This window comes from Macrobrachium rosenbergii, chromosome 8 (genome assembly GCF_040412425.1).
Source record: "Macrobrachium rosenbergii isolate ZJJX-2024 chromosome 8, ASM4041242v1, whole genome shotgun sequence".
Lineage (NCBI taxonomy): Eukaryota > Metazoa > Arthropoda > Malacostraca > Decapoda > Palaemonidae > Macrobrachium > Macrobrachium rosenbergii.
Window position 1 is genome coordinate 52,073,598 of NC_089748.1, and position 21,184 is coordinate 52,094,781.

At 33.3% G+C, this 21,184-nt stretch overlaps 1 protein-coding gene across 1 annotated transcript in view; it reads right to left on the bottom strand.

Annotated features, from left to right (window-relative positions):
- LOC136840854 (trichohyalin-like) overlaps positions 1-21,184 on the bottom strand; it is a 505,698-nt gene that overhangs the window by 87,183 nt on the left and 397,331 nt on the right. Inside the window, 2 exon segments of the mRNA XM_067107799.1 lie at positions 3,024-3,176; positions 16,023-16,094. Coding sequence (XP_066963900.1) covers positions 3,024-3,176; positions 16,023-16,094 — 225 coding nt within the window.

Genomic DNA, 21,184 nt, shown 5'->3' on the forward strand with positions numbered 1-21,184 from the left:
TGACCGGGTTTATGTCTTTCAATCTAAGATGATGGTCGAATGTGATTTTCCTTTTCGTCGAATAGTGCCGGGTCGGATTTTGTATTCTCTAAAGTCAATTATATGCTTACTATTAATCTTAACTCTTCTATAATCTACTTCAAGAGGATATATTTTGGCAAGTTTCCATGAAATTTCCTTAAGACTGACTAGGAGCCTGTTACGTTCTTTAACGCTATAAAAAATATTTTCTACTCTCTTTAACATAGTGCAAAGTTGTTTTGCAAACGTTATCAAGGGAAATTAAGTTAAAATTCATATATTTACTAGATTTCCAACTTACCACAACTCTGCACTTTAAAAACATGAAAAAACAGAATAATGATTCAAATAGCTACATTAATGCTGAATTACATTAGAAAATCGAAGGTAATGAAAAGAATTTTGTGTACTGAGAATTACAAGTGCTGGGCATCAGCAAGGAATAAATAGTAGACTAGAAACAACTGGATTCAGTAAATAAAGAACTGGCCATACACCGAGAATTTACTCACTCTGAAGTTTTAATGCACTGAGACTTGATTATTAAAGTAAAAAAAATACTAATATTTACTATATTTCATCGTAAAAAAAGATACGAATATAACTGTCAAACTTATCAGGAACCACTGAATTTAGTAGCTCCTAAGTATGCAAGTAATTAACAAAGGAGGTTTGAAAAAACTGTAATTTTAATGCCATGAAAACAATCGATACAACCGCATACTTTGACGATGACGTAATATAGGTTATATTAATTTAAGAATAAGCCGAAAAAAATAGTAAGAAAGCCAGAATGTATCACTCTAAGTTCATATACTCAGTATACCTCACCAGCATTAAAAATGATTTGTTACAGGCTAAGACTGATTGATGGAATCTTGTCTGGCGTTACAATTATAGCGGAAGAAAGAATCATGTAGGCAATATGAAGAACAGCAGTACATATTAATATTTCTTATGTTATGAAAGATGGATGCCAAACCCATGCAGAGGGTGTGAAGTGGTCTTTGGTGGAAAAAATAAGAAAGGAAAATACGCACTGCATAAAACATATAAGAAAGCAATCGTGGTTGTGAGTGCAACCAACGCTTTTTTTGGAATGACCAATTAGAGAAGGGCCGTTGTCATTCCCCCAAGCAATAAGATGTACGTAGATGAGGACACAGAGGGAAGGAAGGGATGGTCAATGAAGAATGGGTTGGTGTAAAGATGGAGAAAAATGATAAATGCGAGAATTCAAAAATGGACAGGAACTCTTAATGAAGATAATGGGAAATTCTAGGTAAGCCATGACAACAGGGTCAAAATTAATTTGAAAGGCGTCATCGATTACTCCAACTCAAACAGAAAAAAAGTGTGTGTGTGTGAGAGAGAGAGAGAGAGAGAGAGAGAGAGAGAGAGAGAGAACTGATGGTAGGTACAGAGAGAGGAGAGAGAAGAGTAACTGATGGTAGGTACAGTAAATGATATAAAAAAAGGAAATACTTCAAAATGGTGATGAGATGAATCAAAATTAATTTGAAAGGCGCCATCGATTACTCCAACTCAACAGAAAAAAAGTGAGAGAGAGAGAGAGAGAGAGAGAGAGAGAGAGAGAGAGAGAGAGAGAGAGAGAGAGAGAAGAGAGAGAAAATCGTAACTGATGGTGGCCAAAGACAAATGACATGTAAATTATCAACGGAAGAAGATACTTAAAACGGTGAAGAGATGAAACCTCAACATACATATATCTTTATAGCTATAACATGTACTCTAAACCCATAAACTCGAGTCTTAACCAGGCTTCACTTAATCAAAACAGATGCCGTCGGTAGAATCAGTAGACATAAATTGCGTCATCTTCTCCAGCTGCCACCGACATAAACCATTTCATCGCGGAAAATAACGTGGATCTGCAAAGGGAAGAAGTATATCTATCGAAGAGAAGAGAGGCTAAAGCTCATTCAATACGAAATAAAAAAAAGCTCCATGTGACTTTACGCCATGGTGGATCTATGAGGTTTTCTAAGGTTATGGCCTAATCAGTCGGAAACTAGTGGTTCCGGTCAGTCTCGTGAAAGGTTCTGGTCTCACCTGAAACAGCATTTGTGTCTTAGATTCAAAATCTTTTAGGCTAGTTTGCACACATATGTTCCTTATATTTACAGTTTAATAACAACATCCACGCGGATTTTGACCAATCATCCCGCCATACACAAAGACACACGCAAAAAAAAAGGCATCATTCAGTTTTGGAATTCAGGCATGACCAACAAACTGGTTGGCTGTCAAATTATGATAATAACAAATATAACAATAACGAAAATAACAGAGAACCCATAATAAAATTTAGCTGCCATGCAATCAAGTCTTAAAGTGTACTGATCAATATCATCTCTTTCTCTATTATATCATCAGCTATTCATTCGTTGTGCCAAACATTATTTATAACAATAAGTCCATATCTCGCAAAATCTGTAGTTACTCCAACGCCTCTAAATTCTGTCTCATTCATTTTCACATTTATGTAAACATACATGGTAGGCTATTAAGATGAATGAATTACGTGTATCCATACTTTAAGCACTCTTTAGAATCTAAATAATTAAGGATGTTTCTACTAAATTTAACGTTTTATTTATGGAAGAGTTCCCGTATTCATATCGTAATGAACATGGTTATGGAGTTATACTGTGTACAATTTTTCTAAGTACTGTAAGAATACAATGGGTAAAACTAGTTATATTTTCTATTCTAAATAATACGGAACCCAATATGTGACAGCCTAAAAATATATAAAAATGCGGTTAAAAATGCATTTTAGATTCCCAACCCACTTGGAATTCACCCTTCTTATTCAAGAAATTCATTCAAAGAACATAAACAGCCAATCATCATCATCATCATCACTATAATCATCACAGTCACCATCTCACGATCTCATGCACACGCACACACATCTCTCTCTCTCTCTCTCTCTCTCTCTCTCATCCTCTACAAAAGGGTAAATGCGGGATGCTCACTTTAATGGTCTCTCTAAGGATGGCTACTTCGCGGGTGAGGTGCTCGTTCTCGGTCAATAGGTTCTCTATCTGGTTCTGTACCTCCAGGCTGGGTCCTCGGGCCTTCTGGTGGCGCAGCTCTTCCTCCAACTGCCGGACCAGCATCGCTTGTTTCTGCAAAGAGAAGAGAAGGCGAAGGGGTCAAGCTTTCACCTGCTGGCTACAACGGTCATCGCGACCTCTACAGGCTGCACTGACTTTTTTCAGTTTTTGATTCTCTCTCGGGCAGGTCTATTATTACTACTGTGGGACTCTCTATGGTCACGCTCAATCGTGATGGCTAGTTTGACACTGCTTGCTTGCTTGCTTGCTTGCTTGCTTGCTTCATATATATATTCTACTAGTCACTGATATGCACTAATTTGTCATGCAGGTACACATAAATTTTATGAGAATGTATGTATGTGTGTATGTGTGTGTATGTATGTGTAGAAATAAATACATAAATAAATAAATAAATATATATATATATATATATATATATATATATATATATATATATATATATATATATATATATATATATATATATATATATATATAAGAGTTGATCACTTGCGCAATTGTACTGTGTATTCACACAACAAATAACAGGACCTCACTCAAACAAGATGCCATTTAACGGAGATTTTATTCACTAAAGTTACAAGCTTTCAAGGACTAGCTGTCCTCATCGGCCGGTGGCCGGACACTTATTCCTAAAAGCTTGTTACTTTTGTGAACAAAACCTCCGTCAGATACCATCCTGTTTACGAGAGATACTGTTATATGTGCATAAATATAATAAAATACACACACAACACACATATATATATATATATATATATATATATATATATATATATATATATATATATATATATATATATATAGTACATATATATATATATATATATATATATATATATATATATATATATATATATAGATAGATAGATATTATATATATATATATATATATATATAAAGAGAGAGAGAGAGAGAGAGAGAGAGAGAGAGAGAGTTCAGTAGATGCTGTAATAAAAAAACAGGATAAACCCTTTCCCCCCAAAAAACATCGCTAGCACAACCGAACACCTAACAATACAGGTGATCCGCATATCTGTCCTATATGGCGATATATAAAAAAAAAACACGTAACTAACTCTCAACATTCATGGTGTTTATAAATAAACGCACATTTCAACTATGGTAAAACAGTATATGTAATATACACATCAACATATATAAACAATACATTACAATGTATATGAGCATGTCTGCATTTTCTCACAGATGACTTTTGTTGCTCTCAATACCCGAAATCTTTGAATGTTCCTCATGGTTGAGGAACATTTGTTTTCCTCTTATGAGAGTTTTCTGTCATACAGTTCTCCAACAAGTGACATTGAAAGTTTCAAAAATAAAAACGTCAAATGATCATTATCATCATTACCTATCCGCTGGTAACCAGGAATGCTCAGTTTCCCAAAAAATAATTTTTTTGCAAAATGTTTCTTTCTCGTATTATTTCTTTCATGCCAAATTGACTGTCATCGCCAGCCTTCTGGCGTACAGTTAGAAACGAGCTTTCCTTATGCCTTGCACAATCCACTGTCCTTATTACATCCAACATGGAATATTCAATGCTAAACTATTTTTTTTTTTAATATAATACCCTCCATCTACAATAGACTGCTCTGACTTCAAAATTATTGTTGAAATATCTTAGAGTAATAAACAATTGTTATAAGCAGTTGTTCCTTGATATCTGGGTGAGTAAACTTTCGAAAAAAATGGCTTAGCGTAGCAGCTAAGCAGTTATAGGAGTCATCACTCTACAATTCCATAATTCATTTTTTCCGAATATACCTGCTTGTAAATCATTTCCTGCATTTCATCAACTCCATCATCAGTGGTATATTACCTACAACATCCGGGCACCTTAAATAGTCTCTATAACCCCAATGAACCTCAAGTTTTTATCATGATTTATTCTATTCATGAAGCAACAAAAATTCATAGGGTAACTGTTTCTACTTGGAGCAGAGAAGATTTGGCCTCGAAGATCTATAATCTTAGATTATATTTTGTGTTTTCCATGTGTTTCAATTATAATTTAATAATTTATCGAGGGATTCCATAACTTATTGCAACTGGAAGTTTCACACAATGGACGACATCAAAGAGCTTTTTCGGTCTGCAAATTGTCATGTTACTGAGCTGCTATGCATTATGACTCAGCATGAAACTCAGATCTTTACAGGGACACCCTTTTCTAAAAATTAAGTTTCCTTACACGAATGCGAGTTGTAGTACAGTTTATTCGTATTTTCCTGAATTACACTGAGATAGTATATATCTTACGTGCAGTCAGAGAAATTCAGAGATTATTACGTTCTCTTAACCTGCAGTTTAGGAGTAAAACGGAAATAAATTTCAAAATAAAACTTGGCATAAACGTTTGCCATGTAATTCGTTAGAATTTTGGCTCAGTATAAGTTATAAACAAACTTTAGACCTGGTCTCCATAAAAATATGCGAAATATATTTTAGAGAGAATTTCCCTTTAATACAGAAATACTTTGGATTCCGCGTGGAGGCTTTTTTCTGTTTCTAAGCTAGAAAAAGGTTGCTTGCAACTATTCTTCTACCCTTAAAATACACTTAAAATTTTTCCTCATAATTCATTCATTATTTAATCTTTGCCATGAAAACAAACGTTCATTAGAGTTCTCCAACAAATAGACCTTATCTCATTACAAATTTAAATCAACAATAAATCGGGAATGTTGTTGATTGCCTACATGAAATTAAATAAGGCAATAAATCGGGGACTGCTGTAAGTTACATACATCAAATTAAATGCACCGTTTCGGCAGAGCCTGATCAGATATTCCGCAGCTCAGATGATTGGAAAGGATATATATATTTATATATATATATATATATATATATATATATATATATATATATATATATATATGTATGTATGTATGTACGTATGTATGTATGTATGCATATGTACATATGTATACATATACATAAATATATATATAAATATAAATAAATATGTATATACATATGTATACATATATATAATATATATATATAAATATAATATAATATATATATATATATATATACATATACATATATAAATATATATATATATAAAAATTTCAGACAAATAACTCAAAAAGAAGCTCTTCCGCAACTCTTTCCCCAGAAGAAATTCCCACCCCCCCTTTTTTTTTTTGGGGAGACAAAGACTGTGGCAGCATCTTTATGTAAAAACATATCCTCCATGCAATGTATCATATTAAGTTTTTCTGCAGTTCACACAGTGATTATTTATTCGACAAAATGGCTCGCAAATTAATATGGACTTCAAACTGTGTGCCACTGAAAGCAATTCAGCTGAACCCACAATGCCAGGTCCTGAATTAAACAATCACTTGATACCAACAATCATATCACATAACAGTGGCCATTAGTTTCATGGGTTTGCTTGTTAAAAGCGTCAATGTCAACAGTTGATGACGAACCTAAAAATATGATTACTTCGGGATGCTCGTGCTGTAAATCATAACAAATTTGGGGAACCATGACAGCAATAATTTGCGCATTAAGCAGTTTACCAAACCGGTAAATCTTCACAAACGAAATTGTTAAATAAATATCAGTTAAGACACTTAGAGATGACGTATTACCGGCAACACTGTACCGTATGAGCATATTATTCTATCAGCATGAAAATTTACATGTTATGTGAAGATTGTGTTGGCGAAGTTTTCAAATTTTAAAAGTCAACATTAAATCAACTGTCGGAACTGCCAGATTTCATCTGTACAGACAAATGAAATCTGAGGAAGACTTCCATATAGGGAAATCGACATCAGCACTCCCTGAACGGTAATGATCATAAAGAAATCATCCAGGGGATGTTCATCCACATTCATCCTATTCTGTTCTTCCGCTCTCGAGATACTTTGCTACCACATACAAAAACACAAGCAGAAATTACAGATTTTTTGAAGCTTCTTTCGTGAAGGTCTAAATATAATAAAAAAAAGACGAAAGTATTTGCTCTGATTCATCAACATAGGTCCACCTACTCTCAACATAATTTCCTAGCAAACAAACAAAAAAAAAACTAAAACAAAAAAAGATACTAAGTAAAGCATCACCTCTTCCTAATTTCTTTGGCAATATTAACAAAACTGACAAACATAAGCAGTGTTTTTGCTCTAAGAGACGAAAGTAGAACATGTTTTTCTTGTCTACTTGGGAGATTCCAATATCCTCTGATATATGGTAATTCAGATAACAACTTGTTTGTCTTGGCTAAGATGATCTCTCAAGCTCTTTCTCACTTTGAAACTTTATCGAGTCTTCTATATTTCTTTAGTTGAGTTGTTCTGCATCACCTGCCAGGTAAAGTGTCTTGAAATTTTTTTATGCCATTTTCTTTAATGTTTTAGCTTCCCGTGACTGCAAATCCTTTTACGACTGCATGAATTCAACTTCAATAAATTAATTGATTTTAGTCTTTTTTATTGCTTTGTTTGGCTCTGCAGATACAGAATTTGCCTTTGGCAAAAGTGAATTAACTTGTTTTAAATAAATGGATATCGATTCACGCACGATAGTTCCGTTTATAATAACGACTTTTAGACAATCTACTGTATACCTTAACATCTCTGTCTGCTTTTTCTTCCAACTCTGTATTGGACGATGGAAACTCAACCACTATTGTCAATTATCACTTGTTCAGATTCGCAGGTCGAAAATTCCCCTAAAAAAATAACAATAAATGTATGCTCTTGTTTTACCACTGCTCGTGATTCTTTTGAGGTTGCGTACTTTACGAATCACTATATTGGTTCAATTAATATATTGGTTCCTTCAGGATTTGACATGCTTTTTTATATCTCTCTCTCTCTCTTTTTCGTTTTTCTGAATCTCGGCTAAAAAGAGGTTTGGGTCAGCAGTTTCCTTGGCTTTTGTAAAGATGGTAAAATGACAACCTATCAATCAGTAATGTTTCATTATGTCAGTCATGATTCGAATGTCTATCGTGTTTTTGTTGGTTTTCTTAGTTTTCCTAATACATTTTTCTTTCACATTTCTATGATGGTCCCCCATTTATTACAACCATTTCCTCCTGAAGAGATGAATGTTAACGATAACTGACACTTTAATTCCGATCTATCGTATTAACAGTTTACGTACATATGATTTTCTATAATTATATACAATAGGGAATTCTCTGTTCTACCAACTCATTGATACGGTGCTCCATTTACAATACGCATTTAAAACACACACACACATATACATATATTCTAAAAGATGAATAGCGCCCCAACGAAAATAAAACTCTCCAGACGACATAACGCTCTCGTAGATCAGATATCTACTTCAATAAGCCTCCTTAATTTAATAAAAATCGTGAATAACCGAAGCCATAATAATAGGGTTCTCCTTTTCAGATCAGATAAACGTAGGACCTATTTTTAAAAGCTTATTTCACCAATCTTCATCTTCAATAATATCTGATTACCAGGAAGGTAAAATAAAGTATTATTTTACTCTAATTTCTATTTCTCTCTCCAAGAGGTAACCCCTTCTCAAGAATATGATTCCTTCTAGGTACAGTACATCTGGATATATACTGATGTGGATTTGTACGATCCACAACCTACTGCTAAGGTAAATATCTATTTGAAATAAAATAAAACAATTAACAGATGTTTTTACACACTACTTGCAGTTATCAATGGGATTCACACCGGTTAAAATTAAGCTTGCTCGCTCGCTCGCTCGTTCCCTCTCTCTCTCTCTCTCTACACACACACACATATATATATACACACAAATATATATATATATATACACATATATACATATACAGTATATATATATATATATATATATATATATATATATATATATATATACATATATATATATACAAATATATATATATATATATATATATATATATATATATATATATATATATACATACATACATATACATAATACATACAGGCACACACGCACACACACACGAACATATATATTTTGTTGGCAGCGTCCTTGCCTTTCAACTGAAAGACCTGGGTTCGATCCTGATGAGTCAAAACTTTATTTCTGTTCCACACGTGACTGTGTGCTGATTATTCCTAGCACACACACACACACATATATAGAATAAAATCCTCCTGTACAATAAGGAACACTGGGACACAGACCACAGAGTAAATCATGTCACTCAGTGTTACTCTATTTTTATCTACGTTATCTCGTGATTCTGTAAGTTTGTTCGTCAATATCAAGAAAATTAAAGAAAGTTACCTATGTAAATTATATCTAGAAAAGTAATTTTTTTAAGGAAGCTGCTGAAATACTGAGAGAAAAAGCACTAAATATTCAGAAGATGAATTCATAAGAGTATGCAGATATTTATGTATGAATAACAACATGTTTCATATATATATATATATATATATATATATATATATATATATATATATATATATATATATATATATATATATATATATATATATATGTATGTATATGTGTGTGTATTTATATATACATGCATACACAAACACACATATGTATGTATATATATATATATATATATATATATATATATATATATATATATATATATATATATATATATATATATATATATATCTAGGTCTAGCACAGATTAAACATACACACATTATAACATATATATATATATATATATATATATATATATATATATATATATATATATATATATATATATATAATAAGATATATATCATATAGATTCATCAAGTCAGAACTGTCACCTGGACGACGACTTCGTAAAATCGTTTCAGAATTTCAACGCGCTGCCTTCGAAAATTATTAAAAATTCAGTGATGGTTCTAAAGAAAAAAAAAAAAAAGATCCAGTAAATCTGAAAAATAAAGCTTGCAGCTCAACTCTTTCGCTAATTAATAGTTGATACCATTTCCCACACTGCACATTATTATTATTATTATTAATTATTATTATTACCACTTGTGTGATCAATTTTAAATAAGGAAGTGAATGTGTTGTTACATTTGAATAATTCCTATAACCATATAACTTTAAAAGGATGTATCTAAGGCGCCCGCCCCACTGGTTTCCTTCGCGGAAAATCGGAGCAACAGGTTTTCCACGAAGGAGAAACGCGACTTTGCTGAACTCGATACCAAGGGCGCAGTCCCTCCGAAGGTGGGAAGTGGGTATGTGTTGAAATTAAGTATGCAGTCTACCGAAATGGAACAGAGATGGGGTGTACCTACTTGCTTAACATTTATAGATCACCAGACGCCTTAAATATTAGCTGAACACTCTTCATCTGCTATTTAGGGGAAATGAGCTAGGCGAAATCAATTCAAGACGGTATTCTACTTTTTTCGAGTTTTCGAACGTTTGTACTAAACAAATGTTCAGCTAGTTTTGTTTAAATTTTATCTTCTCTAAAGGCTAAAGAGTAATATGCATTTAAATAAATAAATAAATAAATAAATAAATAAATATATTATATATATAAACACACACGTAATTTATGTATGTATATATATATATATATATATATATATATATATATATATATATATATATATATATATATGTGTAATATAATGTGTGTGTGTGTGTGTGTGTGTGTCAAATTCCAGTGTGAACCAACTCTCCACCTCACACTTATCTTCTCATATAAAGAAGAAACAGAGCGCACTGGCATTTTCTTTAGTTTAATTAAACTAATAAGGTTTTCGTATTGAGGTTCAATATATCCATTTTTCCATTACTTTTCAATTAACTCATTTGGCCTAAAATCTGTAAGTGCAATAGTAAATATTCGTCTCCTCATTTTTCCCTTATTTAGCTAATTGCTATAAAATCGAACACCGTCCATTCCTGCATTCATGTAGTAAAACTAAGATTTTTAATATAATGAAATAATTCCAATGGTTTCGGCGCAGATGCCCAAGTCCTTCCAAAATTTAATTCTTGGGAACATAGGCATTCTGAACTACAATATTTCCTAGACACCTACACATTTCAAGGTTACTGGGAAAGTAGGAAAACAGGTTCCCCATGAATAAGATGTCAGCGCTATATGAAAGGAATACTCCACATTATGTTGTCCTAGTCTGGTTCTGTGAGGATTATGTTGTCCTAGTCTGGGTTTGTAAGATACTGATAATTTCACAAGGCTACACAAAAAGCCAGGTATCGAAAATTTCAAAGATGAGGCTTCATTTTCTCAAAGAAAAATACAAAAAACTTGCTATGCAGAATAATTTCAAGACTCTCATTTGCAGCTTTACAGAGGTATGTGGTGTATTTATAAATAAAGCTTCAAAATATCTTGTAATCTTTTTGTAAGAGGTAAGAAATATTTAGTGTAAATTTCTACTAAAACATTTGATTAAAGTCCACTTTCGGACGCGCAAAACAAGGGTGAATATCTCTTAATTTAAGATCACACCAAACTGAATCAATTTATCAGACAAAACTGAACATTCAATTATCCAGTTACAAATGACCATTCTCATAATTCAGTTCAAATTACAGATTCTGAATAAAATAAAATAAAAATGACACTTTTACCCCAACACCAAAAATTAGAATTATTTATTTTTCTAGCGTGAACGGGGAAATTTTTTTTTTATGCATCGGAGTTTCGATGATAAACATCGTTTTTTTAGCTCATGTTTGTTTTATATAGCTAAACAGCAAAGAAGCATTTTCGCAGCATATTCATCTTTTTAAAGTAATTATCACATACTTCTTTCCATGTCAACATATGAATTTGACAATTATATTATTGTTTCCAAAAGTCATTCTTGTTTAGCATAAAAAATTCCTCTAAGATCGATAGTAAACTTTTTCACTGACACATCATGGACACTATTTAGCTCTTACACAGAACGGTATAAGCATTCTTAATGTAAAACAAATCTACAACCGACAATTTTTACATTAATACTACAGTACAGTAAATGATCCTTTTACATTCAACAGAATTCATGCGAGAATTTTGCCCAATCATTAAAGAACAAATGAAAACTTTCATAAAGCGAGAAAATTGGATTAAGACATTTAAAATCAGAATCCCTATGACCTTTGTGATGGAACATGCGAAAGAGTATTTATTCCAACAAGTACTATCGATTATTCCACCAAGGACAAATATCGGAAAAGCAACCCAGAAATCACTGGTTTTCTTTTGATTACAGCGCTGCTAATAACCATTATTTCTTTCAAGATCATTATGAATTCTTGTTTGGTTAATCAGTTATATTTGATTTTAAAGATTTTATGTGACAAGTTACTGCAGTGGACCCTATTCGACAGACACGCGCACACACATAAATACATACACACATACACACGTGTGTGTGTGTGTGTGTGTGTGAGCGCACGACTGCATAACGATCCGTTCATATCCCTTTAAATGACTTTATTTTAAACGCAACATCAAATTCCGTTTGTTTCCGCAACAAAGATCAAAGCCGTAAATGAACTTAAATTCTAATGCTTACATCTAAACTGAATTCATTGTAACCTACTGTTACATAAGCAATGCTTCCAAACCCTCTTTAGGTCAAAACCAAGTTTTTCCCTCTTTCCAGAATACAAAGTCCATTCTGGTGAACAGTGAAAGTAAGTCTATATTCATCTATTAATATTTTGATCTTTGAAAAAGGATCACAGTTATTTTAAAAAATACGATCTAAATTAAGTTTTATGTATGACTTTCACATGGCGTTCTACCCGCGCCTCAGTTTTTAAAGAATTATATCAAGTAAACTTTCCTATGCTACAAAGCTTCCATCATATTGTGATTGCGGCTATATTTTAGTAAATCTCTCCTTCCCCCCCTCTCTCTCTCTCTCTCGTACTGTCTGATATCTCTGCTGACTTCGATTCCCGGCCGTCCAATGATTTTTTTTTTTTTTATTTAATCACAATGACTGTTTCATACCCCGACTACGAACTTTCCTTTTCTGTCTCTCTTGTAGTTATTCATAAACAGGCGTTGTACGTCAGTGACACAGACTATTTTTTTTACCCAAGTTCATGATTCTTGACTCATGCCTGATTCATCCATATTTTGGAAAATCATATTAAATATATACATATATATATATATATATATATATATATATATATATATATATATATATATATACATACATATATATACATATACTATATATAAATATAAAACTACTAGGGACACACACACACATATATATACATATATATATATATATATATATATATATATATATATATATATATATATATATATATATATATATAAGTTACATAATTGTATATTTTTCCTAAATTTTATGTGTTTGGAATAGCCACAATATCCTCCTCAACTCTCGATTTCCTCACACTTTTTTGATATGCCTGTCACTACAAAACAAACAATTCAAATAATAAGCAAGTGAAGAAAACGAAATTACTGCGGTGAGTTTCAGATTCACGCTCTATGGATTTGGGTGATGTTAAGCTAAGCAACTTGGCCATAGAGAAAAATATAAAGCTACTGAACTATAGCTCACACATGAGCAATAGCCTGGGGTGATATCACACTAAAACACTAAGCCCTTAAGCAAGATATAATACTACTTCAGCTAATAGAAACACAGGTCTGTCGAATTCAGAAACATTTTGCAAGAGCTGATATAAATCTAGTTTAACTGTTGTAGATGTGAATTCCTTTACTGGTTTTCAAGCGTGTGTATATATATATATATATATATATATATATATATATATATATATATATATATATATATATATATATAATCATCATTTCTAGATACTTTAGATAGCAACCCTTGAATCACAAATGAGAAGTTAATCCATCAATTTGATTATCAAAAGACACTCATATATATGCATATATAAATATAATATATATATATATATATATATATATATATATATATATATATATATATATATATACATATATATATATGTACATACATATATATGTATATATATATATATATATATATATATATATATATATATGAGTATTTGTAATAACCAGTTACCTCTTAACTTTTCAGTTGTGAGAAGTATGTGCGTATGTACACACACGTATGTGTATGTGTATGTGTATGTACATTTATATATATATATATATATATATATATATATATATATATATATATATATATATATATATATATATATATATATATATATATATATATATATATATATAATATGAATTCGATGGAGTTTTCGTTGTTAATCAACTCTTTAGAAGCTTGACAATACTTTCTGAACTTAACTGGAAGAACGTGTAAGATTCAGGATTGTCAAACTAATAAAAAGATCATCACCAACCTAAAAACTATCGAATTCAACGAAGTCTGCAGCCAAGAAAAACTTTTCCCAAAAGCAAATATGTATCTATATAAAGCACGTGTATGTGTGAGGGAGGGAAAGTTTGTGTGCCATTGTGCGCATATGTATATATATATATATATATATATATATATATATATATATATATATATATATATATATATATATATATATATATATATATATATATATATATATTATATCATACCTTCTTCATGCAACCTCAATACTTCCAACTTGAGCAAGCGCAACAATGTGTGAAAAGCGTCTCATGTACTTTACAAAAAAAAAAAAAAAAAAAAGCAACATTCCTTTTCATGAAGTATCCATGGTGACGTATTGAATACCAAGAAATAAATGTTATTTTCTGGTCAAAACTAATGACGAAAAAAATGTCTCTCTTGCAAACATAGACTACCCTAATTTTCATTATACAAAAAGATTATTTCTTATTCAAAGATACAAGGCGACAGAATAAGTAATGCGCGTTTAAGCATTTATTGGTCAGGTGTTTGGAAATTGTTAGGATTATGGAGATCACTGAAAATTTCAGGTTGAGAGAGAGAGAGAGAGAGAGAGAGAGAGAGAGAGAGAGAGAGAGAGAGAGAGATGTCAAGGGGTGAATGGAATACGAATGAAATTCTAAGAACTGATATGTGTTCAAAATGAGAGAAAGAGAGGGGGGGGGAGGACTAATGCAGTATTTACGGAATTTAATAAGAAATTAAAAGTAATTATCATAAAATGCTTTTTTAAAAGAGAGAGAGAGAGAGAGAGAGAGAGAGAGAGAGAGAGAGAGAGAGAGAGAGAGAGAGAAGGGGGTTTGGGGCAGATTAAATGGATTTACATGAGATTAAAGGAATTAACATATAAAATTAATTCAAACTGAGAGAGAGAGAGAGAGAGAGAGAGAGAGAGATGATTTTAGGAAAGTCTAAGATTTGGAGAGAGAATGAGACATATATTCCAGTGATGCTTGGAAGCTCAAAGTAACTGAAACAAGAAAAGGAGAGAGAGAGAGAGAGAGAGAGAGAGAGAGAGAGAGAGAGAGAGAGAGAGGACTTTAGAAAAGTCGAAGATTTTGAGAGAGAGCGACAGAGACAGAGACAGATATATTCCAATGATGCTTGGAAAGTCGAATTGAAATAAGAGAGAGAGAGAGAGAGAGAGAGAGAGAGAGAGAGAGAGAGAGAGAGAGAGAGAGAGAGAGCGCTGATATTCAGATTTGTTAGAAGAAATCAATGTCACTGACCTGAAATCCGAAAAGGGAGAGAGAGAGAGAGAGAGAGAGAGAGAGAGAGAGAGAGAGAGAGAGAGAGAGAGAGAGAGAGAACAGACATTCAGATTTGTTAGGAGAAATTAATGTCACAGACCTGAAATACGGAAATGATTGAAAAATAGAGACAGTGAGAGGAAAGACGACAGAAAGAGACAGAAAGAGAGAAAGGCAGAGGGTGAATTGCAAAAGTTCGGGAGGTGAGAATAATTTTAAGAGATTAATAATATAAGAGAGTGTCAGTTCATTCACTGCACCTCCAGACTTGGACCCCGTAGCTTATGTTGGCGCAGCTCCTCCTCCAGCTGCCAAACCAGCATGGCTTGTTTCTGTGGAAGATGGAGAAAAGGAAGCGATTAGTGCCGAACAAAACGCCCTTCTCTCTCTACAGTTCTCTCTGTGTACTTGTTTGTGGGTGCGCTTGGCTTGTTGTGGGTGGTGGTGGTGGTAGTGGTGGTCGTGGTGAGGCTGTGTTGGTGCTTGTAAAAGGTTGGGGAGTGAAATTCCTGTTTTTTTTTTCTTTTCTTTTTTAATTGGTGGTATTTGAGTTATTGCCCTTCTGTCCAACGTTTGCCAATATGTTGGTACAGGAGGAGGAGGAGGAGGAGGAGGAGGAGGAGGAGGAGGAGGAGGAGGAGGAGGAGGAGGAGGAGGAGGAGGAGGAGGGAAGGAAGGAAGAAGAGGTGGAGAGGAAAAGAGGAGGAGGAGGAGGGAGGAAGAGGAGGAGGAAAAAGGGAGGAGGAGGAGGAGGAGGAGGAGGAGGAGGAGGGGGTAGGAGGAGGAGGAGGAGGAGGAGGAGGGGTAGGAAGAGGTTGAGGAGGAGGAGGAGGAGGAGGAGGAGGAACAGACGAAGATAGTTGCTAGAGCTGTTCAGTCATGAAGTGACCATTCAGAATAGTCGTGCGGATGATTAGATAAAAACAAGAGTCAGACTGAAAACAGGCCAAATTTTGCGAATGAATACAAAGTAAAATAAGTGTGGAGAAAATATATTAATTTCATGTGCTCTTTTTCATATAACAGAATGTTGATAGACATCTTTATCATTCATAACATCAGCATTTCAAATAAAATGGCTCCCTAAGACACGTAAATGAAAAGGCTCATCATTCTCAGTTCAGGAAAACCGTAAATAAAACGATCGGATAAAGAGAACTTGGCGTTGTCAACAATGTTTGTGTCCAAAAGTTCGATTTCCCCCCCTGGGCAAAATGAAATCTCAATTACTAAAATAACGGCCAAAGGGGGTTGGAGCTTGCGCTCTCCATTGTACGGTTGGAACATGGCAGTTTGTATCACGGCAGTGTCCGAGAATTTAAAATCCCTCCTGAGAAGCAAAACAGTTTTATTAAGGTAAGTGGGAAATCATGGCAGGATGCAAACTTGGTAAGATGACAGCGTATTACGACCCAACATAATGTGCAAAATCACTCTTTCAGAACAAAAATAACCACATTTTGGTATGATTCACCTCATGGAAAGCGGACATTACCTAATACTAAAAATTAAAAAAATTAAAAATAATAAGTTCCCCGGTCCATAATCCGTTAAATTTGCACCCAATAAGGCTGCACATCTAAACATTCCGGGTATACGCTTCTACAACACAAAATTTACTTAAAAACTCAATCGAAAACTTCAGCTTAAAGTTATCAATTGACTGTCATGTTCATCCATCGTGTGATCAATAAACATCAAAACATGAACGAGCAAACACATATTTACCTCAGGTGGTTAACAATACGAAAAAAACAGTAACGGCATATTGAAACAAGGAGACTTCAAAATTAGGGCAAATTTCTGCCTGGCCACTTAACTAATATTATTTTTTTATTCTAATATTGTTTTCAAATAACATTATGGATTATAAATCCTATGAGGAGTTTTCATTTTGACAGCAAGTCTCAAAATAACAGACAAGGGAAGAAGAACTGTTGAAATTTAGATCAACATGACAAAACAATCGCTCGCATCAATTTCATCAGGAAAAACAATCCTTAAGGACAATACCATTACGTCGGACTTTGATGCGTTATTTAATCAACATTCAGCACAGAAAACTGCCATCTTTGAGGGTATGTGTGTGCCAGTATTATGATACAGTTTCACAGTAGTAGGGTCTTGTGTTACGTTTTTGTTTGTGGCATATTTAATTTGGGGTTAATAACTTGTTTTCATGTAAATGTCATATTTATTCTGAACGGTATTTTCAAATTTCTATATTCGTCATTTGCAATGTTACTTTTTTTCTTTTATAACCTGTCGTAATAATTGCATTATTGTAGTTGGGACAAGCTAGTCTTCTTTCGTTGTAATCTTTTTTTTTTTTTAAGAATCGTATCATAACTTCTGTGCTGTATAGACATACCCTGTCCACTTCCGTTTGATAAAGCAGGTATTTCCAGTTCAGATCTTCAGCAAATCAGTTGTGCTGCAGAAAATGAAAAACTCCCATTTCACAGAACCCGATAAACGCCTCCGGGTGGGAAAAACGTAATTGTGTTAGTCCCGTTTTCTTTCCCTAAATTTTGTGGAAGGCAAACTACTCTATACGCCAAAATTCGAAATATAAAAGAGAAGATTTGCTCTGTTTCTGAAAATAATGAAACTATAACATAGGGTGTTTAAAAAAAGAGAAAAGCATGGGAAAACTAGCTAAGAATGAAGGAAACAGAAAGCAGAAATACGGTAGAAAAGGACAAACGAGAGCAGCTACAGCCAAAGCAATTATCGAAGACTTGAAAGAAAAAGTACGATGAGAGAGAGAGAGAGAGAGAGAGAGAGAGAGAGAGAGAGAGAGAGAGAGAGAGAGAGAGAGAGAGCACCGTCAAAATTTAAGAAAAAATGCAGAAATCCAAAGCCAGAATGATATAAAATATGAATAAAAATATGAGAAGAGATATTACATAACAAATAGGGCACATAGCAAATCTCACGCAAAAATAAAGCGTTACATAAAAACCTGAAACTTGGTAAATGAACAAGTGCATTCCTAATCATCTGCAAATTCCTGCTATTCCACTTCTGCCTATACCCAGCACGTGTAGCTTGGAACCAAGTCAAAAGTGTTTGTATACATTTCACTAAATCCGATAAAAAAATAAAATATGACTCAACTATGAAACATATGAAAGGCATGCAAAGTATAACGTCTGTAATAAAGTTTGAAGATTTTATGAACTAGATACCACCTAAAGTACTTCTCTCAACTGCTTTCATAAGAAACATGGTCTCAGACTGGAGGGCAAAATCTCACTGCGTTGCCTTGAGAGGCTACAGACTTTCCCTACACTGCCATACAAAGTGGTAGCTTCCCCTGCAGTGAATAAAAATGACACATGGTTTATCTGCAGTGCCTCAAGAAGATGTAGGCCTAAGTAGGATTGGGTATTTACTTGCACTGGAGGCAAGCCTCAAGTGTACTGTACTGATACAGTGCTGGGTGAATTCGTACTGCCTCATCTTTGTAATAATTCTGAATTCTACTAGTCATTAACTTGTCATTCTTGATTCATTCTTCTAAGAGCAATGAAAACAAGAAAAAATTCCTTTGTTTACTGTTCAACTTCTTGCATACAGTTACTTACTACAGTAAGCATTCCTCTGTATCAACAACATTAAAAACCCAAGGAAGGAAAAAATATATTTTATAGTATTTAAAAGACTATATCGTGAAAATAAAAACAATTTATCAAGAAACCTGTTATACTTGAAAGTTTAAGGAGAGCATAACTTTTCAGACATTTTGGAACTTTTGCACTGTTGAACCCCATTTTATGCAACAGTTATATTTTATTCTTTAAGGGGAGCATAACACTTTAAGATATTTTCGAACTTTTTCACCGTTGAACCCCATTTTTATGCAACACTTAACAAAAAAAAAAAAAAAAGTAACCCTCTGGACTTATAGTCAGTAATTCACGATGACGTATCAACACCATACCGCCTCTTTACAATACTAAAAAGGACAATGTATATGCAGACCTCTGCAGGCCCTATGACTGACCGGATATTACGGCTGCTGCTCATCTAGGATTCGAAAAGAGCATCATCATCATTAAGCCTTTGAATAAAAAGACCGATTCCACCTCATCCTTAATGAACCATGCCACTGCTCTTTGATCTACAAATAACTGTAGACGAAGAAACTTTTTGTAATTAGCTGCGCTAAACTTGGATCTAAAGACTGCATCAAGGACTAGAATAACGTTCTCTCTCTCTCTCTCTCTCTCTCTCTCTCTCTCTCTCTCTCTCTCTCTCTCTCTCTCTCTAGGGTTTCGTAAATTCCTTGCTGGTACTATAATGATATGAAAATGAGGAATTATGACTAACAAGGATAAACGGTATAAGAAATCAAGGTAATGATTTCTTACGAGAGGCTTTGTTTAGAGGTAAAGTTAACATTGGACATAAAATGACATTTGACGTTATTAAATTCTTTTAGATTTTATGACATTGGGCATTTCTAAATTCTTTTAAAATGAGTCAGTTTTCCTTCCAATATCTAAATTAATGAGAGAGAGACTAATAATAATAATAATAATAATAATAATAATAATAATAATAATAATAATAAGCTTTATTTCCAATATTTACATTGGCTATTTTGTATCTTACATGAATAAAATGTATTTCGATGCAAGAGAGAGAGAGAGAGAGAGAGAGAGAGAGAGAGAGAGAGAGAGAGAGAGAGAGAGAGAGAGAGAATACGGGTTCATTATTAATAAGGCTAACATTACCAGCCCTAGATCACTTATATACTCGTACTGTCAACACTCAAACAAAAAGAACAATCTTTGCCTTGGCAAGGCAAGTCAACGAACCTGGGACATCAGACAGGCGAGAAATATGAATTACCATACTAAAGCGCATAAGGATACAGAAATGCGTATGAAGTATATGATGCCTTGAAACTGTAATTATTATTATTATTATTAAAATTATTATTATTTATAAGATGAACCCTATACATATGGAACAAACTCACCAAAGGGGCCACTGACTTGAAATTCAAACTTTCAAAGAATATGGTGCTCATTAGGAAGTAACAGAAGGTAATTGGATATACGGAAAGAGGATATTAGTTATTAGAAAAACGGATAAATTAACAAATTAATCAATAATCATTAATATTCAAAAGATGAATAACCGAAATAAAATACTTCCAAATTATGAAGGAATCGTTACGAAACCGAATGATACACAATGTCCTCCTTCAAAAAACTGATTCAACAGAAACGAAAATATACACAATGTCTTCGTCGAAAAACTGACGCAAGGGAAAATTGGACAACATATCTCATTGCGAGAAGCCGTGAATCAGTTTCTCTGACGTCTTTATTGGAAAATGTTTATCATATGATGCATGCTAATGCATTCCCCGTCTAGAAGATCTATTACATAAGCTATATTTTGCTGT